Consider the following 26,250-nt stretch of genomic DNA (forward strand, 5'->3'; position numbering starts at 1 on the left):
CTCATCTATGTTAGAACTTTAACATTGTCATACTTTTTCTAATCTAAGTAATTTGAGTATTTATTTATCATTTTTTGGTATGATAAGTTGGCTGTGTATCATGCATACCATAAAGAAATGACAACTACAAAGAGATACTGTCAACCTAGTTGAAAGCATCTGTGGTCTTGAATTTTGTATAAAAGCCAATCAAAAAGAAATGTTTTTTTCTCTTAAAAATTAGCAAAACAATACAGAGTGAGATTTTTTAAAATGAATTCTTTCCTTTTATTTTTAAAATGAAATACAGTAGTTTCATACATTTGTTTTGGTGTTGAGCTTTAGAGTAAAGTTAACCTGTGTGTTACAGAAAAAATTAAATGCAGTCAAATTTAAAACCCAGTTATTGGCTATCATAAACATTTTTTGGTTTTACTTTTTAATATGAGACTCTTGGCTTGGCAGTGTCCCTTTAATTATCTTAAAGTGAATGTAAGTTAAGTTACCATTGCAAAGAATTTCGATATACTTAATTCAATATGCTTATCTAAATAAGGTGACTATTCTACAATCTTTAGGAAGAGGAAGTAGTCCCACCTCGTCCTCCACTTCCTCGGTCCTATGACTTTACAGACCAGCCTCCCATAATCCCCCCTCTGCCCAGTGATAGCAGCTCCTTGCTCTGTTATAGCAGGGGCCCAGTCCATCTGCCCGAAGAAAAGAAGATTCACCAAGTTCAAGGATATCCAAGAAATGGATCTCACTGTGTAAGTGGCTGCAATAGCCACAGAATAATCAATCGTACATGCCCTCATTTTTCAAACTTAATTTATTTTAGACTCAAACTTTTTTTTATTATAACACCACTTTTAGCCAGCACTTTTTTGTTCATATATAACATTATCATTTGTTTTTCCTGTTTTAGTTTTACCATTCTTCTTTTGTAATATTTTCACAATTTTAATAAAATTTCATAGTTTCTGCTTTTCATGAATATTTTCATAAAGTGGTTACTTTATGTGCCTGTGTTTAAGGAGCCATATTTTAAATATACCATTTCAGGATATTAGAAGCAAAATGATATCTTTAGATCAGAAAGACACAAGGAAGAGAAGATTCTTACCAGGAATGATCAAAAGGTTGGGATGTGGGCAGTTCAGTCTAGGAAAACTGTTAGAGGATGTGGACATTGCCAAGGAAAGACATTACCCATGGAAACTGGAAAAAAGGAGTTTGGGGATTAAACAAATAAATGTAAAATGTAATAAGCAAGGAGAAGAGAACAAGGAGAAAAGGAATAGGGCTAATTGAGTTAATATAATTATTTTTAGACTTTAGTTTTACTATGATAAAAATGTTCTGATGACTTTGTCCCTAAGAGGAATATTCTTAATTTTAAAATCAAAAGATATGCTGGTTAAAAATCTTTTATAAAGTCTTTTTTTCTACCCTGATTGTAACATATATATTAATTGTGTTATAACCAAGATAGCTGACTGAGGCTTTTAATTGTTAGAGTGTGAGTTTTTAGAGATAAACATTTTTAAAGAGACTTTTGCCTTTTTGTGTGTGTTTGTGTGTGATTACATATCTTCCTTTCAAGGGTCCAGATTATAGACTCTACAAGAGTGAACCAGAGTTAACAACAGTGGCAGAAGTTGATGAGTCTAATGGAGAAGAAAAATCAGAATCTGTTTCAGAAATGGAAACTTCTGTTAAAGGTCAACATTTAAGATATGTTTTATCTCCTGCGTTTTTCAGACACCTTAGAAATAAATTTAGTTTATATGTTGACACAGTACATATTCAAGTCCACAGTCCCTTATCTGAAACCTTTGGAATCTGATGTGTTTCTGAATTTAGAAGTCTCAGATATTGGGAAGATAACATGACCCATAAACCACATATCAACATGTCATCTCTCTCTGCTAAGACAAATATGGCAAAATGTGGGATTTTTCAGAAAAGTAATTTCTGATCATAACCACTAGTCAATTTTTTTTTAATAATCTGCTAAAGGGTCATAAAGTAAAGCTTGAAAAATAGTAAGTGGTAATATTCACTTAGCTTTTTCCATAATTGGAATATTCTTCTAGGTTTTCTAACGCTGGGTTTTGTGTTGTTGTTTTGGGTTTTTTTTTTTTTTTTAATTAGAAAAATACTGCCATCTTGAAAACTTAATATTTATACACCTTTCTCATTCTCATCCAAATCATATCTTTTTCTCATTGAAAGTCTTTGTTAACTTTATCTTTTCATACACAGATGTAAGTGGAACAGTCATAGTCTTCGTCCTTACCATATTTGTGCATATAATTATAAGTATGCAGGAAATATCAGACTGCAAACAAAAGTAAATGTTTTTGGCAAATAGGTAACGAGACACCTGGCCAATCCTCCACAGATTATAAATGCTGGTTCATATCATTTTAAATATTTTTGAGACGCTTCAACGAGTTGCGGAAAGGTAAAGAGAGGGATGTTCAGGCCAAAAATTATATGAAGGGTAGTGCATTAGTCTGCTCAGGCCGCCATAACAAAATACCATAGACTGAGTGGTTTAAACAACAGAAGTTTATTCTCACAGTTCTGGAGGCTAGAAGTCCCAGACCACGTTCTGAGAGGGTTTGGTTTAGGGTGAGGACTCTTTTCCTGGCTTGTAGATGCTGCCTCCCTCACATGGCCTTTCCTCTGAGTGCCTGTAAATTTTCTGGTATCTCATTTTATAAGGACACTAATCTTCGGGGGCCAGGGCCCCACCCTTATGACCTCATTTAACCTTAATGACCTCCTTTTAATCCCCATCTCCAAATATAGTCACATCAAGGGTTAGAGCTTCAGGAATTTTAGGAGGACCAATTCAGTCCATAGCAAGAGGCATCCAGGAAGTTAAGTGGAGCATGAAAGCCAGCTTTCACCTTGTGCCAGGACAAAGCTCAGAGCATGAACAAATTAGGAGTCTGCTAGGATACCCCCTCAAATAAAGCTGGGGCCCTCTGAGGGCTGTACTCTCAGTGAAAACTGATTAATTCAATTTCATCAAAATTTAAAACTTTTGCCCATCAGAATGGAAGAAAATATTATCAGTACAAAATCCTTGTATCCAGAATATATAAATAACTCTTGCAAATCAGTAATAAAGATAAACAACTCGGGGCTTCCCTGGTGGCGCAGTGGTTGCGCGTCCGCCTGCCGATGCAGGGGAACTGGGTTCATGCCCCGGTCTGGGAGGATCCCACGTGCCGCGGAGCGGCTGGGGGCCCGTGAGCCATGGGCTGAGCCTGCGCGTCCGGAGCCTGTGCTCCACAACGGGAGAGGCCACAACAGAGGGAGCAACAAAAAAAAAAAAAAAAAAAAAAAAAAAAAAGATAAACAACTCAATAAAAAAGTAGGCAAAAGCTTTGGAGAGTTAACAAATCAGGTATACAAATGGCCAATAAGCACATGGAAAAGCTTACAACTTATTAATCATAAAAGAAATGCAGTTTTAATATAAATAAAAATCACATTTCACACCTTCTAGAATGGCTAAACTTGAAAGACTGACTACCTAGTGTTGGTTAGGATGTGGAACAATTGGAATTCACACACATTTCTGAGGTGGTATAGGATGGAACAATAGTTTGGCAGTTTCTCATAAAGTTAAACATGCAGTCATCATAGCCAGGAATCCTATATATTTACCTAAGAAAAATGAAAACATAATCCCTCAGAAGACTTATACAAGGGTTGTTATAGCAGCTTTAATTCATAATAGACAAAAACTGGAAGCAGTCATATGTCTGTCAACAAGAGTATGGCTAAACAGGTTGTAATACTTCTCAGCAAAAAACTGATAGATGTATTTAGTCATAACAATGATATCATCTGAAATATGTTCTCTAATATGGCTTGAATTCTTCCTGGAAGCTTTTCCTCTTTTAAATTTTGGGTTTTTGTTTTGTTTTGTTTTGTTTTGTTTTTTAGTATATAATCATAAGCTCTCATCTAATAAATTGTCTGAAGTGTACAGATCGATTACAGTGTAATTTATTTTGTACCACATGACTTAAAGTCGGGCTTTTAAAAATGGACCACTGACTGGCATAGTAGAAGGCTTTTCTTTATTTGAACTGTAAAAATTACTTGTAATACATCAGTCCAGCTCTTCACATTCTCAAATATACAACTCTAATAAACATAGTTCATAAACAATATTAAAATTTCATTAAGCTGTAGATTGTTTGGCTCATAACCTAAAGGGGCCCTGAATGATTGACCACCATTTGTCTTTGGGGGGAAAATAAGATTTCATTTTTCTCCTTAGTTAATGTAACTTTAATGAGCCCAAAGAGAATGATTTTTTTTTCAGCAAACTATTGAGATTTGATTAATTTCTTATTTTACTTGTGTCCTCAGTGGACAATAGTGTTTATATTCTGCTTACACAAGATGACTATGGTACAGATGAATACATTTTATGTCAACTGATCATTAGCTTTTATTGTTGTGTTAATGATTTTGTGTGTGTGTATTGTTTGTTTTCTAATTACAAAAGTAGTGTGTGCTCATTTTAGAAATTTTCAAAAATGCAAAAGTGAAAGTAACTTCAATTACCTGTAGTCAACTATTGTTAACATTGTTAGTGGATTCTTTATTGAGGTGGTACAGTGTGATTGAAAGAGACCAAATGGGAATTAAGCACATTTAGGTAAATCACTTAACCCTTCTGGCCATAACTTACCTCATCTCTGTGAGAGGATTAGATTAAGGTACTTTTAGCCTCTGAAAATATTGTAAATACTTCATGAAGAAGCAGAGCAACAAGTGAAAACGGGCCAAAGCAGGAGCTCTAGCCATGCTGCTGCTAAGCTATATGTACTTGAGGAAGTCAGTTAACCCAGATTCTGCACTTCATTTACCTTCTTTTTTTACAGGGTTGTTGTGAAGATATAGGATCCACTGCGTATCACTAAATTTTATAATTTTTTTTTTTTTTTTTGTGGTATGTGGGCCTTCCTCTGTTGTGGCCTCTCCCGTTGCGGAGCACAGGCTCTGGACGCGCAGGCTCAGCGGCCATGGCTCACGAGCCCAGCCGCTCCGCGGCATGTGGGATCTTCCCAGACCGGGGCGCGAACCCGGTTCCCCTGCATCGGCAGGCGGACGCGCAACCACTGCGCCACCAGGGAAGCCCTAAATTTTATAATTTTTTTAATGTCATCTGTTATCATCAGTAGAACTTTATTTCTAAAGCTAACCCTAAATTTGTCTGGGTAGTATCATTGCCGGCTTATTAGGTAAAATAAGTAACAAAAGGCTATTACGTTTCCCTGTTTCTTTTCAAACGATAAATTTGCCTTCTGATTTTAAAAGCCTCAGAAATTGAATATGTCCAAAGAAAGCAATGTCATGTGAAGATGTTTTGTAGAACTTAATGCTGTTTTTATTTTTAGGTTCCCACTTTCCTGTTGGAGTAGTCCCTCCAAGAACAAAATCACCAACACCTGAATCTTCGACAATAGCCTCATATGTAACTTTAAGGAAAACTAAGAAGATGATGGATTCAAGAACGGTATTTAATTATACATTAATTTCCAGAAGGATTCTCAACCTATTTATTGCCACCTTGTATATGCTTTAATTTTTAGAGGTTTTTTTCAAAACTTTTTTGGGGTGGGCCACACCACACGGCTTGCCGGATCCTTCCCCGACCAGGGATCGAACCTGTGCCCCCTGCAGTGGAAGTGCGGGGTCCTAACCACTAGACCTCCAGGGAATTCCCATCAAAATTTTCTTTTACATACTCTTAAGAAAAATTTAGTAATCTTAATTTTTTAAATTACATTCAGGGAATTAGCACCTCAGAGGACAGGCCTAATCTAGGTTTTCTTTGCTCAGACTCCAGATGAGGTCTTTGGGGCACAATTTGTGGAATCTCTTCTCAGATACCTGCCCTGTGTTACCTCTCTTGACACCTCTAAAAACTTCCTTAGGAGAGTGATAGACATGTGCTGTGGTCACCCAAGCTAGTGGACTTCCAAGCCAGCCTGAGTCTGCAGGGCCTTTCCGCTGCAGTAGACTTGGAGTTTGCCAATCCTCTGGTTACAGTGAGCAATGTAAATTGAGAATGAGAAGCAAATCCTGTACTTCACACTTTCATCTGAGATCCATTTAATTCAGACTGGCTTTTAACCACTCTAATCTTGGTGTTCTTGGGAAGATTCTCAAAGGACTTAACTCCCTTTCCCCAAGTACTCTCTAGAAATTTGGGCTGCAAAAAAAATTTTACTTTTCCTCTTTATAAATCCTATTTATTTGGTATGAGATAACGTAAAACTATGAGAAAAGACTGAAAGGTACAACAAATTATGAGATTTATGATTATTCTTGAAAGATATTAAAGTATGGCACAAAGTATATGCCAGAAACTCTGACAAATTTATATATATGAGAAATATAATGGTCCTGTAATACTGTTGTTCATAGAGTTAGGCATTTTTTAGATTAAAAGGGTGTTTTCTTTGGAAATTATAATGTGAAATAAGGCAACAGAAAAAAAAACTTTAAAAATGCATGTTGAGATCAAACAGAAAGATATTAGTGGATTTATATTATTTTGTAAGTATCTTTTTTTAAAAATAACTATCTTAAATACTAGAAGAAAGACTTGTACATAACCAAATACTGTGGGGAAAGTATAGAAGACTAGTTACCTAATACTGTACCGGAAAGTCCTTTATAAGCAATACAGATACCAGAAGAAAATACTTGCAATATAACAGACAAGTTTCCTAATATTTGAGGAATTACTATAAATCAGTTATTTTTAGGGGTTTTTAAAATGGAAACTATGTAACAATAATTCACAAAAATATGAAAATTGCTCAACCCTGATAATCATTTTTAAAGTGCTAACTGAAACCCCAGTGAGATACTCTTCTCCAGTTATTACTGGCAAAAAGATCTAAAAATTAATAATATCTGACATTTTAAAAGAATAAATAGATTTGTACAATACGGTTACTTGGAAAAGGAAGTTTCAGTGAGACAACACTTTTGCACAAACACAGAAAAACCAGGAAGAATACATGTTTGTTGTTACTAAAAATAAAAGGAAAGAGTGCTAAAGTAGCCAACTTCCCAATCAGTATCTAGAATTTATCTTTATTTAAAAAATTTTTTTCACAAAAGCAAATGCTTTGTTTCACAAATGAGAAGCATCATTTCTGCACTCTAAGGCTTTTCATTTTTCATTTTCCTTTCAGTTTCTACGTGAGCTCTTCAAGATAGTCTATACAATAGAAAACAGTTCTAGATCTGTAGCTACTGCCCTGCAGACACATTTTAGATTGCAGTGGAGAGAAGAGGATCTTGGCCGTTATCCTGACATACTGCTTAGACACGGAAATACTTACCTCTGCCCTGGGTTCTTTCCAAAACACCAGCAACTCCACCAGTGTCTCAGTCAGTTCCCAGCAGTTCAGTCCAGAGGACACAAAGAAACCTATGCATTCTATTCTGTAGATCTTAGAATATGTTTAATCTCTAAAATTTCTATTATATAAAATAAGCTAAAATTTCCTTATGACAGTTATTGATATACTTATTTTGGATCTCATACCAATATTGTTTTATATCTTTAGGAAGGAAGTGAGAAGTAAGAACTGGTTGCTTAATGTGACTAATATTTTTAAACCCTTCGGTAAACCATAAAAATGAGCCATGTAAATATATATATATATATATATATATATAAAATATAACCTTCTGATTTATAGAAAATAGATTCTTCCATAGTATTTCATAAACTAAGGATGTTTTCTCTACCAGTCTTTTCACGGTAAAAAATGTGTGACTTGAAACATTACATTTTTAGTATAATAAAAGAAATTGCTGATTTTTAGAAGCTATGCCCCCTGTTTTCTCCTAGTTTGAGTTTTATACAATTTCCTATCTCAGGGCCGTGGGGTAGAGTCACTCCAGAGCTGCCGTACTTTTTTGTATTTTTTTTTTTTAAAAACAAGCAAATCCCCTCCTGAAGTTCCTCTTCTCTCCCCTCCCTCCTACCTCCCCTCTCTCTCTCTTTCCATCGCTGATCCTGCATCAGTGCATGCATAAACTAATCTGCCTTTCTGGTGTTAGCTAAATGACATCCAAAACCTCCACTTTAGATTTTGCAAACAAAATAAATGTATTGTAGAACATTTTTTATTCTAACATACTTTTCAGAAGTTATCCTGTATTCAGGTATTCATCTGTTTGTTTACTTTCAATTTAAAGGAAAGACCAAGAAGTGCAGTGGAACAGCTCTGTTTGGCTGAAAGCACTCGACCTAGGATGACTGTGGAAGAGCAAATGGAAAGAATCAGGAGGCATCAACAAGCATGCTTAAGGGAAAAGAAAAAAGGATTAAACATTATCGGTGCTTTAGACCAGTCACCCTCATCAAGTCCTTCAACTTCAAGGGATAATCCATTCCGGGTTACCCAGGTATATCAATTGCTTTTACTCATTCTTGTGGGTAAATCTAATATCACTTGAATCTTAGAATCATAGAGTTACATGGTTGATGGGCTTTTAAATGTCAGCAACATGGATAGTTATATTATTCAACTCTTATAATGTGCCAGGACAGCTTAGTAAAATGGAAGTAGCCCTGGGTTCAGAAAACCATAGCTAAATTACTTGTTGGATACCCTCCTATACGTTGTGGACTTCATCTCCTCTACTGTAAATCAAATAAAGATACAATCTGTCCTGCCTACTTCATGGAGATAGTAAGAAGATAAAAGCGCTTTCAACAAATGTAAACTGCCGTGCAGGTTAGCCGGATAGTCCCCAGTTCCCCTCCCAATGAAATGTGTATTACTCTGTATACTAATTTATCATGACCTAAATTGTAGCGAGAGAGGGTTTCTAAAGACAAGTTCTACTATTCATTACATTTTAACTTCAGTCTTATAAAGAGGCACCATTCCATTTCTTATTACTTATTTGTTTGTTTGTTACCCTGATTCATAAATCAGAGCAGACTAAGGAACCTTTCCAGTGGCTTCAGTGTGGTCTATCCCTGTTAGTAGACATGGACCAGCCGAAAGTGATTCCCTGTCGTGACGGAAATCCCCTTTCTGTCTTGCCTAATGGAGAGCAGGCATTGCTAATGGTGATTCAACCAATTAACAGTTGAACAACTGCACATTCTACACATTACAAAATAGATGATTAATATATATGATTCCTCTGTTTCTCATAAGGAAACCTCCTTGCGAGTGAAGAACCAACTTTAAAAAAAAAAAAATTAATGGGTACTATCTAAAAACTATGCGTGACCGTATAGTATGAATCTAAAAATGCTGTCTCTCTGTTGAACAGACTCGAAGGAGGGATGATAACCTTAAGGAACTGGATGCCGTCATTAGAGAAAATGATGTGAAGCCAAACCATGAAACTCCTGCCACAGAAACTGTTCGACTAAAAGAAGCTGAACCTCAAAATACAGATTTCAGCGAAGAGGTAGAGAGATTATTTTAGGACAGATGTTACAAAGGGGTGGACTTTTGAAGATAAGATCAAGTGAGAATGTTGAAAATAGTTACGTGTCATTCTGTCACAGGGGCTATATAGATCTTAGTGAAATGATAGGCTTCATATAATTAGATTGATGTATCCAGCCACAACAAAAACTGGGTTAATTGAAAACTTTAAAACATGATCAATCAAGGCTGTAATAAATTATCATTAACCCAATTAAAGAATCTTATATCCCAGAGCGGCTAGCTAATGGCAATATACCTTTTATCCTAGTAGCAAAGGACATTAATTTTTTTTTTAGTTTTTTTTAAAATTTTTGAATGTTATTTTATTTATTTTTTACAGGACATTAATATTTTTAATGTACTTGAATATAAATTTATATTTCAATAAATATTTGATAGGGTATGGGTTTTTTAATAAACTTAATTTAGGAATCATTTTAGATAATTCACTAATATAGTAAATGTGGTAAAAATTATTTGAAAAAGAAAATTTTTCTTCTTCTATAGTTTAAAAAAACTGAAAATGTTTTTTCCGAAACACTTTTCACACCTGAGCCAAATGGAGTAAATTCTGAGGAAGTGGTGGATAAAGACGAAAACAAAGAAAAGATGCCCAAGGATGTTCCATACAGGTAATAATTAGGAAAAACAAACAAAGGAGTCATTCACAAAATTGTATACCTCCTTAAAAATGGTGAACTTCAGAGTCAGAGGTCTTGGATTCCAGTCCCATAATATCTCTTACAAGCTGTAGGATCCTGAGCAAGTTACAGAACTGTCCTAAATGCAGGTTCCTCACTTGTAAAAATGAGGATAATAATAGTATCCATCTCACAAGTGTGTTATAGGGATTAAATAAGAAAATATGTGTATAGCACTTGGCACTGTGCTAAACACCTAGCAAGTGATAAATAAATACCTTTTTTAAAAAAATGCCAGAGGCACACAAGCTACAGCAAAGTAAGCACCTCAGCGTTGCCTGTATAATGACAGACATTGATCAGATGTCTAAGATGTCTGATAAGCGTTACAAAAATTATAGTGATTTGCCATTTATTTTTAAACTATATATTTCTTAACTAGCGTTTTTTAATGCATATTCTCAGTCTCACCATCCATAAAAAAATCCCTAGTGCTGGAAAAGAGAAATGCTGTGATTTCATGTTATTAGGAATGCCTTTATCTCTTCAATGAATAGCAAGAGGGAATTTGAAAAATATTTGGCGATAGCTGATAAGAAAAAAATCTCTGCTGAATTTTTGTTAATAGACATAGATTAAAACACATCCATGGGCTTCCCTGGTGGTGCAGTGGTTAAGAATCTGCCTCCCAATGCAGGGGACATGGTTTCGAACCCTGGTCTGGGAAGATCCCACATGCTGCGGAGCAACTAAGCCTATGAGCCACAACTACTGAGCCTGTGCTCTAGAGCCCGCGAGCCACTACTACTGAGCCCGCGTGCCACAGCTACTGAAGCCGGCGTGCCTAGAGCCCGTGCTCCACAACAAGAGAAGCCTGTGCACCGCAACGAAGAGTAGCCCCCGCTCGCCACAACTAGAGGAAAGCCCGCGCGCAGCAATGAAGACCCGATGCAGCCAAAAATAAATAAATTAATTAATAAATTTTTTTTTAAAAAAGAACTTCAATTTTAATTTTAACCTAGGAAGAATGTTCATACCATCATGGAAATTATTGTCATGTGAAAAATATGCTGAACCATTTGAGACCACGTGGACACGGTAAACCCAGAAAACTGTGGGCCACAGAGGCAGAGATGGATTCACCTGTCGACTTTACATGCTCGGGCTCCAGGGAAGCAGTAGAACCTGATTTTTTTCAAGATTTATTGAGGTAGAATCGGTATACAAAATACTGCACATGATTAATATATAGAGAAAATCTGGTGAGTTTGGACATATGTATACCCTTGTGTTACCTTTACCGTTATCAAGGTAAGAAATATATCCTCCACCTCTAAAAGTTTCCAGTATCCCTCTGGCTTTCTTTTCTTCTTTTTTATTTTTCGTGGTAAGAACACTTAATCTGAACCCATTTTTAAGTGCACCGTGCCTGACTGCTGATTACAGGCGCTAGGGTGTACAGCAGATCTCTGGCACTTGCTCGTCTAACTTTTTACCCAGAACCTGATCCTTTTTGAGTTAAAGTTTGTATTTACTACCTTGTAAAAGAACATTGAATGCAAAAAGAAGACGTCGCGGGAAAGTTCAAAATATTGCTGGGTATTCTTAAATGTATTTATCATCATTTAAAAATTATTAACAATTTTTTAAAAATACTGTTGAATTACAGGTAGTGGAAAGCACCGTGATGGTTCTGAGTTTAACATGCTAAAGGTCTTTAGTCAGCCCAGAGCGGGGCCTTCCTCAGACCGATACACTGACTCTTCTCATTTCCCACCTCTTTTTCCTTCACTTTATACAACCTTGGCAACCTCACTTTGTCCGCGTCAAAGGTGGAGTCCACACTTGTAAGGGCAGTCCTGGAGAGTCACTGTAAATGGTTTAATTATGGGCTGCCAGGCTCCATGTCAGTCTTTCCCGGTTGTCTTGGGGGTCTGGCGTTCAAACTAAAGGTGTCTCCCAATCTGAGAGGTTTTGCTCAGAGCTTTTAAAATGGTATCATTTACAAGAAACCTTACCAAAGATGGAAAAAGAAGTGAAGCTTTATAGAAGTTACTGAACTCAGTGAAAATCCATAGCCTTTCTTCTTTCTATCACTCCATTATTTATACAATAGGAGTCAGTCCTTAACATTTTCAAATTATATTCTTATTTTACAATAGTTTTATTTTGACCAAAAACTTATCACATATGTCATATATATGTGTGTGTTTGATTTTTATATAACTTACATGTATATCCACACATGTATAAAAGTAATGGAAATGAAAGAAAAGAAAAAAAATATATATCTTTTTCCCATAATAATATCCGCAGCAGATGCTATGTGCCTCATGCAGTCCTGCTTTTCAATATAATTGTGACCTTTCCTCTGACTTATTCTGAAATCATGGAGGACTTTATAATAAGAGAGAGTGAACCAAACAATGTAACATTTTCAGTTCTTGGGGAAATTTTTTCGTACCAAAGAGATGGGCATAACTGGTATTTATTACTGAGGTGCTATTTTGAAATCAGTAGAAGTGTGAAATATTATAGATGTCATTATAAAATGCAAATATCACTGCAGAGTGGATTAGACATTGAGGTCTCAGCTGGATCTTTCTTGAACCTATTACTTTATAAACGCTGGTAAAAAGTTTTTCTTTTTGCGGTTAGTAAACTATTCTGCATAACCCATAGCTAGTCTAGTCTTACACAAATCGTGACCCCTTTTTAAGGTTTCACATAGAATAGGTCTTAATTGGCTTCACAGTAACAAAGCATTTTTAAATTTTAAATCATGTGTTAATTATCATTTATAGGATTAAAGTCAGGGAGGGATGGTGAGTGAAATCTGGGAGTCAGTTGCAAAGATACAAGAAGGGAAGGGGACAGGTCGACGGAGGGAGAACTTGCTGTGTTTGGGATGCAGGGGCAGAGACGGTGCGGAGCTTTGAGGTCCTGGCTCTGTGTGAAGTGAATGAGGCGGTCTAATCTGGCCTCCACCCAACCAGCGTACCTCATTTTCTCCTTAAATACAAAAGTGGATTTCAGTGCATTTCCGTGTGACCTGTCCCTCGTTTTCACATCTCCTAGGCCTCATTCAAGTGATATCAGTGATCGCTCTGATTCTCATGTACACACTGCTATATTTTATTATTTATTTTTTCTGTGTTGGGTCTTCGTTTCTGTGCGAGGGCTTTCTCTAGTTGCGGCAGGCGGGGGCCACTCTTCATCGCGGTGCGCGGGCCTCTCACTATCGCGGCCTCTCTTGTTGCAGAGCACAGGCTCCAGACGCGCAGGCTCAGTAGTTGTGGCTCACGGGCTCAGCCGCTCCGCGGCATGTGGGATCCTCCCAGACCAGGGCTCGAAGCCGTGTCCCCTGCATTAGCAGGCGGATTCTCAACCACTGCGCCACCAGGGAAGCCCCCACACTGCTATATTTTAAATGGATAACCAGGGACTTCCCTGGCGGTCCAGTGGTTAAAACTTCGCCTTCCAATGCAGGGGGTGCAGATGCAATCCCCGGTTGGGGAGCTAAGATCCCACATGCCTTGCGGCCAGAGAACCCAAAAAACATAAAACAGAAGCAATATTGTAACAAATTCAATAAAGACTTTAAAAAATGGTTCACATCAAAAAAATCTTAAAAAAGAAAAAAAGGATAACCAGCCAGGACCTCCTGTATAGCACAGGGAACTCTGCTCGATATTCTGTAACAACCTAATTGAGAAAAGAATTTGAAAAAGAATAGATACATGTATGTGTATAACTGAATCACTTTGTTGTACACCTGAAACTAACAAAACCTTGTTAATCAACTGTAGTCCAAAACAAAATAAAAAGTTAACAAAAATAAAAAAACACGTCTGTTAACCAATATTTAATTTCCAAATTTAAATTGAAAAGATGTTTTAATTGATACTTATATTTGAAATTTCCTTTCAGCTGTAGCATTTCCAATTCAGGCTGCAGAACTTCTGCTAAACTAGGTCAATCAAGCTGGAGCAGACTTGCCGATTATGTACTTGAATCAGAAAAGCTTATATAGAGAAGCCATGGAGAAAGGACGGTCCAGTCAGGATGTGATTAGTGAAATGGATGTTTTATTTTATGTGAGCAGGAGTTATAACTGGGTTTTGGTTAGCTGTGGTTTTTGTTGCAGTTACATTGCCTAGTTAGAAGAAGCTAATGTCACTCAGTATCTGCATATAAGTAATTTTTTTCTCTCTCTCTCAAAATACTGTGTCACAAACTAGCACAACAGGAAGCTAGCAGTTCAGGAAATGTGTGTAGGACTGAGGGGAGAGAATCCCAGGGAAGAGGCTGAATTTTACTATGATTACCCGAGACTCTGAATAATCACGTCAGAGTCGATTCTGTAATTCAGAAGCAATGTTTTAAAACTACTGCTAGAAAAGTCTTAAGCCTTTGCATGTAACAATCTTATAACAAAAATAGTAAATACTTATTGGGTAAAATACAGAAAATCATAAAGAAGCAAATAAAAATTACCTATGATTTCACTACTCAGAGTTAAGGACTATTAAATTTGGGGTATATTTATTTCCACTCTTTGTTCTCTATCTATGTTTAATGTCATTGAAATAATTCCATGTGTATAATACCATACTTTTCTTCTTTACATTGAAGCAGAACCATTTTTATAATCTTACTATAAATTCTTCATTAGCATTATTTCAATGGTGAAATAATAAATGGATATGTCAAATTTTATTTAAAGTGCCCCTTTTATAATACATTTGGATTACTTCTAGTTTGTCACTTCCACAGTCATCTTTAGGCATAAGAATTCTTTGGGTAATTTTGAATTATTTTCTCGTAGTAGATTCCTAGAAATGAAGTTGTAAGATGATATTTGGACTGAAGATTGTAAAGGCTGCTTGGAAAAAGTACTGAATTGCTTCCAAAACAGCAGTTTACAGATCCATAAATTGTGTATAAAAATGCTCATTTCACATGTAAGCCTGCGTATGTGTGTGTCTCTAAATTATAACACACACACACAGCATATAACATTTGACTGAAAGCTGTAATTTACATTTCTTTGTATCAGTGATACATTTTTAAATGTTTGTTAGCCATTTATGCTTTCTCTTTGTGACTTGTCTGTTTATAGATCGGACCCATTTTAATACTGGGAACATTGTTGCCATCCTTTATCAGTTTATATAACCGTTTTACAGAGTAATCACTGTTTGAAATTTTTAGTAAATATTGTGCTATGTTTCTTCTGTCCAGTTAGGTTTTTTGTTTAGGATTGTGACAAAGAGAAGTGCTTATTATTTTTGTTTTTCCATGTTGTCTGCCATTTCCTTTGTATCATCTTTCATTTTCAAGCTTGGAGAAAAAGTTTTCATCTGATATTTATGAGACGTACTTTTTTGCTTTCTTTTAGATTTTATGGTATTTTTTTTTACATTTATCTCCTTAACCCATCTGAAATTTAGTTGGTTGAGTAATGTTTTATTAGTCGGGAATTTTTTTATTGTGAATGATCACACTGTTTTGGACTAAAGCGGGCAGGTTTATTCTACAAAATTGGGAAGGGAAACGTTGTACCTGGGAACAAGAGCAGTTGACATCAGACAGGAGGCTGTCTCCCACCTCTCCTCCTCTCGGCATGCTGGTTTCATTTTCTCTTTGCAGTGGGGAAGTGGTGCCCATCTATTTATATCTTCAGAGCTTTGCCACCAGAGAATAAGTCCCTCCCTGCTAAAGCTTTCTTAAGAAAGAACGTCAGTTGTCACATCATGGGTTATGTGTCTACCCCAGTGGCCAGAGAACCAGGGTCCTAGGGTTAGTGGTCTCCACTGGAGCCCATGGCTGGAGTAGAACAGCAGTAATTACCAAAAAAAAAAAAAAAAAAAAAAAAGAGGATGCTGCAATTAACAGGAAACGAGAAGGTGCTAGACGGATGGAAAGGGACTGGAGTTCAGAGGTGGGACTGAGACGTTCCCTTCAATGCTCTGTTTCCGTTTGTTTCCCTTTTTGGAGTTTAGTGGCTTGCTAATCCTGCTGCCATCCCTCCCATTCTTTCCCCTCCCCCAGAATGTGAAGCCAACTGAGAAAGAAAGGAGGATGTCAGATAGATGGCAATTAACACGTTAATCCATTGCCTATAAAGTGGATTGGAGAAAACCATGCGCCTATTTGCCCTACAGTTGGGCTTTACGTGTAACTCCTAAACTGAACCCATTCTTTCCTGCTACCGGCCTGCCACTAGTAAGGGCAGAGCCCCCTGGTAAGCCTAGCGCATGTAGAAGCAGAGAATCCAAGCATCTCCCCTAGGGCAGGCACTTCCGAGTTTGTAGATTGTTCCCAAGAAAGGGAATAAAATGAAACTAGAATTAGGAGGATCTCTGGAGAATCACATTATTTAAGGGGCTGGTGACCAAGAATCCTAAAGGAGTCTTCAAAAACTGGGGGTAAAGGATTTTAACAAGATAAGAGGAAGACAAGGAAGGAGGGCTGCTACGGGTGAGCCCTGAGTTTGTGTTGGTGCTGTGACTGTTTAAACCACCAGTGACTCTGTTCGTCCACAGCATATTTCTTAACTAGCGTTTTTTAATGCATATTCTCAGTCTCACCATCCATAAAAAAATCCCTAGTGCTGGAAAAGAGAAATGCTGTGATTTCATGTTATTAGGAATGCCTTTATCTCTTCAATGAATAGCAAGAGGGAATTTGAAAAATATTTGGCGATAGCTGATAAGAAAAAAATCTCTGCTGAATTTTTGTTAATAGACATAGATTAAAACACATCCATGGGCTTCCCTGGTGGTGCAGTGGTTAAGAATCTGCCTCCCAATGCAGGGGACATGGTTTCGAACCCTGGTCTGGGAAGATCCCACATGCTGCGGAGCAACTAAGCCTATGAGCCACAACTACTGAGCCTGTGCTCTAGAGCCCGCGAGCCACTACTACTGAGCCCGCGTGCCACAGCTACTGAAGCCGGCGTGCCTAGAGCCCGTGCTCCACAACAAGAGAAGCCTGTGCACCGCAACGAAGAGCAGCCCCTGCTCGCCGCAACTAGAGAAAGCCTGTGCACAGCAATGAAGACCCAGTGAAGCCAAAGATAAATAAATAAATATTTTTTTTTAATTTATTTTTTTAAAAAATGAAAGAATGAGACTTTGGGACTTCCCTGGTGGTCCAGTGGGTAAGAATCCGCCTTCCAATGCAGGGGACATGGGTTTGATCCCTGGTGGAGGAGCTAAGATCCCACATGCCATAGGGCAACTAAGCCCACGTGCTGCAGCTACGGAGCCCACGTGCTCTGGTGCCCGCACACCACAACTAAAAGCCCACGCACCACAACTGCTGAGCCTGTGTGCTCTGGAGCCCCCATGTGCCACAACTAGAGAGCCCGCACACTGCAATTAAGACCCAATGCAGCCAAAATTTAATTAATTAATTTTTTTAAAAAAAGAATGAGAGACTTAGAATGTCACTGCTTTGCTAAAACTCTGTTAAAATAATGGATGAACAGTATTCCTCAGTGCTGCTAAAGCTGTTAGCTAAAAAAATCTTGACTGGGAGCTTTAAAATGAAAGGGTCAGGGCTTCCCTAGTGGCGCAGTGGTTAGGAATCCGCCTGCCAATGCAGGTACATGGGTTCGAGCCGTGGTCAGGGAAGATCCCACATGCCACGAAGCAACTAAGCCCATGTGCCACAACTACTAAGCCTGCGCTCTAGAGCCCGTGAGCCACAACTACTGAGCCCGCGTGCCACAACTACTGAAGCCCGCGCACCTAGAGCCCGTGCTCCGCAACAAGAGAAGCCACCACAATGAGGAGCCACACACCACAACGAAGAGTAGCCCCCACTCGCCGCAACTAGAGAAAGCCCACGCGCAGCAACAAAGACCCAACACAGCCAAAAATAAAAATAAAATAAATAAATTTATTAAAAAAAAAAATGAAAGGGTCAAACTGATAATCCCCGAAGTCACTGATCTTTTTTTGTTTGTTTTGTTTTGTTTTTCTAAAGATTTTTTTTATGTGAACCATTTTTAAAGTCTTTATTGAATTTACTACAATATTCTGTTTTATGTTTTGGTTTTTTGGCCACGAGGCATGTGGGTTCTTAGCTCCCCGACCAGGGATCAAACCCACACCCCTTGCATTGGAAGGTGAAGTCTTAACCACTGGACTGCCAGAGAAGTCCCCTGATCATTTTTAACATCAGGAAAAGAGACAGCCTATTAATGCAGTAGTGCAAGACACCCACCTAATAGAGGATTACTTGCCTCCTTTCCCCCAAAACCTAAGTCTGATCAAGCCTAAGAATCATATCAGTTATAAAAAATATGAGCGATACAGTCATCAAAATCCAGAATGTAGTAAATTATTGGACAGATAAACCAGGTTCTTTCCTAAATAAATGACAAAGAATAAAACGGGTGTGTGGGGTGGTATATTTTAAAGTAGACTTTAAGGGACTTCTCAGGCAAATACAGTGTATGGACTTTGTTGTTTGGATCCTGATTCAAAACAGATAACTCTAAGATGATATTATGAGGCAATCAGGATCATTTGAGCATTGACCGGGTATTTGATGGTATTTACAGACTGAATGATATGTCTGGAATCTGCTTTAAAATAATTTGGGGAGAACTTCCCTGGTGGCGCAGTGGTTAAGAATCCACCTGCCAATGCAGGGGACACAGGTTCGAGCCCTGGTCCGGGAAGATCCCACATGCCGCAGAGCAACTAAGCCTGTGTGCCACAATTGTTGAGCCTGCACTCTAGAGCCTGCGAGCACAACTACTGAACCTGCATGCCACAACTACTGAAGCCCGTGCACCTAGAGCCCATGTTCTGCAACAAGAGAAGCCACCACCATGAGAAGCCCACGCACCGCACCGAAGAGTAGCTCCCACTCGCAGCAACTAGAGAAAATCCACGTGCAGCAATGAAGAACCGATGCAACCAAAAATTAATTAATTAATTAATTAATAATAATAATTTGGGGAGTAGGGGGCTGAGGGTTTAGAATGAAACAAGATTGGCAAAATGTGGACAAAAATGCCAACAAAATGTTAGCAATTGTTAAGTACAGATGGTGACATCTTTTCTGTATAGTTAAGATTTTTCATAACACTAAGTTGGAAGAAAAAAAATTAATTGCATTCTAAAATAACGAACTTTAAAACTTCCATCTATTTTCATTAGCGCTCAAGATGAGTCACAGATCCCAAATCATAAACCGGAAGGCCACCCTGAAGAAAATACAAAGGACAATATTCATGAGCAGGAAGAAACTGTTATTTCTTATGAACTAACTCCTGAGGCTTCTAGAGGAAGTCAGACAATGGCAGGTAGATATTACGTTTCCTAATTTTCTTACTGGTGCTTCCTCTGAACCTCTGAGTTTATTTGCCATGTGGAGGCTGTAGCAAGAGAGCCACGCAGGGACATCAACTGCAGACCAAGCAGCCTTTGCCTTCCAACACTTGCACTGTCAGGAGGGCTGCAGTTGCACCAGAGCACAGGGCCCCCCCTGCCTGAGCAGCTATATCCGCCCTCTCTCCTGTCTTGGACGTCAGTTCCTTCTCTTTGTTTTGTTTTATTTGTTTATTTAATCTGAACCTTTACACATACCTTAAACTTTTTTCTAAGAAGAAGATCTTTTAGTACTTTTCTCTGACGCTGGATTCTCAGAGTATTCATAAGCCTACCCCTTTGGGAACTGTGGAAGATTGAATATCTACACTAGTAGAATGGATTTACTTACTTAGCTCCTACTATAATCCACATCTGGGTTTTTCTTTGATAGTGGAAGATCATGATCCATAGCATGTTAAGAAAAAATAAAATTTTCTGTGCTATTCTTTTATACTTTCTGGATTCTTCACACATCTTTTTTCTTTTTTTTTTTTTTTTTTTTTTTTCTTTTCTTTATGACTTTTGCTAAGGTAGGGGAATCATCCCACTAGTGTAATGTATCAGTTTTGCTTCTCATAGTGTCCATAAACAAAAAGCTATCCCTAGTAATTCTTTCTCCTCCCCCGCCCCAACCCCGCCTCCAATCATTTTGCACAAGGGTAAGTACAATGAAATTCAATTATGCAGGACTGTTCTTAAGAGCATTTTCTGTATCTTATATACATATAACATGGAAATTTATATCATCAGCCAGCCATGTTCCTTTGTAACCAGTATGAAGCACTTTTTCCTTTGCCTCTTATCACTCACAAGGCAATGTGTACAAGAATTCTCACTTTCTTTAAAAATTGTCATTGATCACATTTGGTTATTATTATGCCAAGTCTGTGTTAAAGGTTGTTTGGGTGTATTAAAACCACAACATTTATACCATCTGCAGTATTTAGCTTCATGCAACTAGAAAAGCTTTTAAAAATGAGACCCAACAGGGGTGAGACACTGATAGACACCTGAAAATTAACCTTGAAGCCCAAAAAAAAAAAAAAAAATTTAAAAAAATATTTTTTTTCCAGTTTCACTGAGATATAATTGGCATATAACATTATATAAGTTTAAGATGTACATGGAAGAAGAATTTTTAACCAGTCTTCAAGAGACATTTCATACTGAATAATCAGTTGCCAGAATAGCAAAAAACAGAGCCGAAATGCAACTAAGAATTCCTTCCCGACACACGTTCTGTGTTGGGAATCTCAGCGTCAGGATTTCCTTCTCCGAAGGTGTCTCCAGGATTTTGATCTCGTCACATTTTCTCGGTGTGTTTTAGTGCAAAGCCTGTCCCCGTCTCCCGAGTCCTCGGCATCACCCGTTCCGTCCACTCAGCCGCAGCTCACAGAAGGCTCACACTTCATGTGTGTGTAGTCTCAGAACAAGTACGTCGTTTCCTTTCATTTTTGTGCTTTACTGTTAGAGCTTTCAGCCTGACTTTTGTTGATTTGGTGAATAAAAACTGTGATGAATTCCGGCCTGTGTGTTAGGGATAGTTAGCAGAGCAAGTGTTTGAACTACGGGCAGTAACTCAAAATTTCCAGCATCAGCCCTTCAGTGTATTTGCTACCTGACAACATTTTCTCTGTCTCTTCTTTCATCATCCATAAAAACAGCTAAACTTGGAGGGAAGGTTTTGCAGTGTTTTGCAGCAGTGCTTGTTTCTTTCCACAGTTGGGTCTGAGAATTCTGTTCAAGTCGTTACATTTTGATACAGAAATGTTTTTTACATTCCGCATGACCTATCTACCACACTGGGAGTTTGCTAATTATTTTTAAGGATAAAGAAGAGCTTATGGTACAGCCAACTAGATATGGAATGTAAAATCTTTAAGATCCATCAGAAATTATTTCTAAATAATAATTTTTTTTTAAGTCAGGGAGGTAGCTTTTAAAAAAGCCACAGGTGGGGACAGGGAGACGGGGCCTTTCTCAACCAGTGTTCTGTAGACCACACTTTTAGAACCACGAATAATTTCCTAAGGTGTCTTACGTTTAAACTTTATCAACAATGGCTAAATTTTACCTCAATTTTGTACTTACATACTTTTTTTATTTTTCAGAAAAGCTGTGAGGTATGGAGTGAACATTTTATGCCTTTTTCTGCACTTTTTTTCTCAGTATCTACCAGATCTTCTAATGTTTGGTGCCTTCGGATTATCACCAATTTCTGTTAAACAGTTATAAGCTGAGAAAACACCTACAGACATTATGAGCATGGCTACAAACATGTTCTTTGATTTTTAGGTACTCAAATAAATGAGTACAAATACCAACTTAGACTAAGCTTTTCATCCAGCAGTGCTCATTTTCTAGCATCTACGTCCATTCACACCTTTTTGTAGCAGCTATAATGTGTCCCTTTTTTTCAGCCAGAGGATTTATGTTTAACTGTCTTGTCATATCTGTAACTTTTATTTGAGATCATGTCTGTCTGGAGCCTAAAAGAGGCTTTGTTTGTTGTCACTTGGTATCTCTTTAGGATTTGTTGTATTTGCTGTAGTCTTAACCTGTGTCTTGCCCCTGTCCCTCATATATTTAAACTTTTAACTTAATACATTCAGAAGTGGCAGTTGCCACTAGTGACAGAATAACACCAAACACAGGGATAATAAACATTATGCTCATTTTATTCCTCCTGTGCAAAGAATTGATTGATGGCCTCTGTCTTAGTGGTGAAATGTACTTTGAGAGCCACTCCCATTATCTCTTGGTTCAATAAACAGGTTACAATTCATTGTACTCAGGACCACTCTGATAACAAGAATGGTCACAGTTAAAACTGGAGTACATTTCCAGGTTCCTTAAGTTGTTCTTATTCGATTTTGTTTTGTTTTATTTTCATTCCAAGAGCCAGTAGTATTTCGTACTAGAGTAAGGTACAGTGATTACGGGATACTTTCTAGCTTTGTGGTGTGCAGTCACCACAACCCACCAGTGGCATTCAAACTTGCATTATTTTATAATCCATCTTGTCGTTGTGCATGTGTCATCTTTCTGAACTAGTAGTTTTGGCAAGACGTAGGAAAGTTTTAGAAATGACACCGCTATGTGGGCAGCTTAATATAGTATTACATACTTTAGTAAAGTTGTGCAAATCTCTGCTCATTTTGTCAATCTTTTGGATTCAGCCACAAGTGTGGGTCCTTTTTTTCATCTGAATTGCTATGCACCTATTGCATTATGTTTCTTTGCTTTGTGAATTAAGCTTATGGAAATGAAGAGAAGATGTCCTTCAATTGTATTATGTTTTGGGATTTTCATGGCCATGCTTGTCAGTGCTATTGCTAGAGAATGTGGCCCTTAGTTACTTCAGGAAATGGTCATTCATTAACTTTGCAGGTGTCAAAGTAATTTTACTTCTTTGTATTTTTCAGCTATACTGACTTCTGTTGAAACCATTCAAAGCTGAGGACATGGACCTTTGGCAATGTGAGAAGATATTGTACAGTATATTTTAAATCTATGAAATTCATAGTTCTGATGCTTTTGGCCACAGAGCATCATTTTATCACTTCTGGAAAATGTTTATTCCAAAACAGCTTTAATGGCCCATATGTACACTCAAGGTTATGTAATATAATCTCAAGGTTATTATTCTGACACCAGCTTGCTGCTATGATTTCAGAGCACATAAGTAAAGGTGCTTTTTAGTGTGTGGTCTACAGCCAGAGCTTACTTAGTTGCTGATTTCCAGATTTTGATGTTTCTAAAGTCTAGGTGGATTTATATTTCTTTTCACTTTTCAGTACATAAATTTAGTTATTATTTCCAGTGAAGCTTGTTTTCCTTTTTTTTTTTTTTTTTTTTCTTCCTCCCATTTTGGCTACTGCAATGCTTTGTTTCACCCTTGATTTGTAAAAATTTTATATATATATTTAAAATGTGCCATTTTATTACTGCTAAGTGAAGTATGTCCGTTTCCTGCTATAATTATTTCTCAGTCAGATTGCATTGTCAGCAGTTATGCCACACTCTTGTCAGCTTAGATACAAATGTTATCGCTTACTTTTTTCTTAAAATGCAATTTAAAATGTAGGTATTTTGAAGTACTGGGCTTATATACTTCATTGGACTAGATGTGTACAGCAATAAGCAGGTTTTCAAATCCAGTACTTAGTTTGTGTACAAATGTAATTATGTTCATTGTGTATATATTATACAATGAGCACATGTAATGTAAGTATTAAAGGCTACTTACTGTTGTTTAAATGCAAATGTTCATATCTCATTTCTTTTTTATCATGTTAAATAAATGTTGATGTTCTTAAATCACTTGTGTTAGAATTTTTGCTCTTCCCATCTAAAATGGAAAGCCTGAGACTTTAAGAGACTTCTAGATGAAAAAGTAGTCTGTTAATCTTACTGGAAAGAGCATCGTAAAAGAACCGTGTCTGTCATCCAGCTGAGCTCTCCCATGTCGAAGTCGAGAAACTTGAGGCCCAGAGAGAGAAATTGACTTGGCCACAATCACATTACATTTAATGACAAAATCTGCACCAGCATAAAGCTTTTCTGACTTTTCAACACCACTGGGCAAATGTAGTTTTGTCAAGTCTTCTATACCTATTTCTTTTGGTTTCCGTGTCATAGAAGGCATCTGCAGCCTCGCTGTGCTTAGTGGACTGAACTTGGGGGCTGGGGCGGGGGCAGAGTTATTTCTCTGACATGGGTAACTAGAAACCGTTTCATCCTCATAAGCAGAGATCATTGTCTCTTACACCACATTCTCTACAGATGTTCACGCTCTTCAGAATCAATTACATTTCCTTTCCACTATAACCTTTTGTTCAGGCTATATATTGTTCCCAGAGTACAAGGAAATGCAAGGCTTTGGGATTCCTATATAAAATTGCTGAAACTAAATTGGTGCTGGTCAGTCTTTTTTTTTTTTTTCCATGCTGTGTTAAAGAGGATTTAGATATAATTTAAAATGCAGATGTATAAGAATTCATCTGCTCCAAACAGAAACACACAAAATGAAGTGCAAATAGATACAGGCTTTAATGTAGGAGGTGAATGAAAAGAGAGGTGAAAATGGGAGAAGAATGTTTAGCTCCTTACATCCATACCAACATGTTTACATATATTACCTTTTTCTAAAGATGACACAAAGAAGTCTTCTCGGGAAATAGTCAACAGATTATGATTTCCCTTTAAGTCATGACACAGTGATTGTTACCAATCTTTTATGGGTGTGTCAAGAGGATAGTTGATGTTATTCTTTGGGATTTGTTTGGGGTTTTATGTGGAGCTTTTGTCTTTATGTTTGCCTGGTGTGTGTGTGTGTGTGTGTGTGTGCACACATCTTTTTTCTTTTTTTTTTTTTTTTTTTTTTTCTTTATGACTTTTGCCAAGGTAGGGGAATCATCCCACTAGTGTAATGTATCAGTTTTGCTTCTCATAGTGTCCATAAACAAAAAGCTATCCCTAGTAATTCTTTCTCCTCCCCCGCCCCAACCCCGCCTCCAATCATTTTGCACAAGGGTAAGTACAATGAAATTCAATTATGCAGGACTGTTCTTAAGAGCATTTTCTGTATCTTATATACATATAACATGGAAATTTATATCATCAGCCAGCCATGTTCCTTTGTAACCAGTATGAAGCACTTTTTCCTTTGCCTCTTATCACTCACAAGGCAATGTGTACAAGAATTCTCACTTTCTTTAAAAATTGTCATTGATCACATTTGGTTATTATTATGCCAAGTCTGTGTTAAAGGTTGTTTGGGTGTATTAAAACCACAACATTTATACCATCTGCAGTATTTAGCTTCATGCAACTAGAAAAGCTTTTAAAAATGAGACCCAACAGGGGTGAGTCACTGATAGACACCTGAAAATTAACCTTGAAGCCCAAAAAAAAAAAAAAAAATTTAAAAAAATATTTTTTTTCCAGTTTCACTGAGATATAATTGGCATATAACATTATATAAGTTTAAGATGTACATGGAAGAAGAATTTTTAACCAGTCTTCAAGAGACATTTCATACTGAATAATCAGTTGCCAGAATAGCAAAAAACAGAGCCGAAATGCAACTAAGAATTCCTTCCCGACACACGTTCTGTGTTGGGAATCTCAGCGTCAGGATTTCCTTCTCCGAAGGTGTCTCCAGGATTTTGATCTCGTCACATTTTCTCGGTGTGTTTTAGTGCAAAGCCTGTCCCCGTCTCCCGAGTCCTCGGCATCACCCGTTCCGTCCACTCAGCCGCAGCTCACAGAAGGCTCACACTTCATGTGTGTGTAGTCTCAGAACAAGTACGTCGTTTCCTTTCATTTTTGTGCTTTACTGTTAGAGCTTTCAGCCTGACTTTTGTTGATTTGGTGAATAAAAACTGTGATGAATTCCGGCCTGTGTGTTAGGGATAGTTAGCAGAGCAAGTGTTTGAACTACGGGCAGTAACTCAAAATTTCCAGCATCAGCCCTTCAGTGTATTTGCTACCTGACAACATTTTCTCTGTCTCTTCTTTCATCATCCATAAAAACAGCTAAACTTGGAGGGAAGGTTTTGCAGTGTTTTGCAGCAGTGCTTGTTTCTTTCCACAGTTGGGTCTGAGAATTCTGTTCAAGTCGTTACATTTTGATACAGAAATGTTTTTTACATTCCGCATGACCTATCTACCACACTGGGAGTTTGCTAATTATTTTTAAGGATAAAGAAGAGCTTATGG

The 26,250-nt window shown here is 37.5% G+C and overlaps 1 protein-coding gene across 6 annotated transcripts in view; it reads left to right on the plus strand.

Annotated features, from left to right (window-relative positions):
• The window catches only part of PLEKHA5 (pleckstrin homology domain containing A5), a 265,581-nt gene extending 241,782 nt beyond the window's left edge, over positions 1 to 23,799 (plus strand). For 2 of the 6 annotated variants that reach the window (XM_028491068.2, XM_028491069.2), the window contains 8 exons: positions 1,583 to 1,700; positions 5,412 to 5,530; positions 8,239 to 8,448; positions 9,331 to 9,471; positions 10,002 to 10,126; positions 19,315 to 19,460; positions 20,855 to 20,960; positions 22,953 to 23,798. In XM_028491068.2, coding sequence (XP_028346869.1) covers positions 1,583 to 1,700; positions 5,412 to 5,530; positions 8,239 to 8,448; positions 9,331 to 9,471; positions 10,002 to 10,126; positions 19,315 to 19,460; positions 20,855 to 20,949 — 954 coding nt within the window. In that variant the 3' untranslated portion in view covers positions 20,950 to 20,960; positions 22,953 to 23,798. Of the gene's footprint in view, positions 1 to 557; positions 747 to 1,582; positions 1,701 to 5,411; positions 5,531 to 8,238; positions 8,449 to 9,330; positions 9,472 to 10,001; positions 10,127 to 19,314; positions 19,461 to 20,854; positions 20,961 to 22,952 lie in introns of all 6 variants that reach the window. The other 4 variants (XM_055085498.1, XM_055085499.1, XM_028491073.2 and 1 more) reach the window with 3 other exon arrangements.
• The last annotated feature ends 2,451 nt before the right edge of the window (positions 23,800 to 26,250 follow it).

The sequence above is a fragment of the Physeter macrocephalus genome, chromosome 6 (genome assembly GCF_002837175.3).
Source record: "Physeter macrocephalus isolate SW-GA chromosome 6, ASM283717v5, whole genome shotgun sequence".
Lineage (NCBI taxonomy): Eukaryota > Metazoa > Chordata > Mammalia > Artiodactyla > Physeteridae > Physeter > Physeter macrocephalus.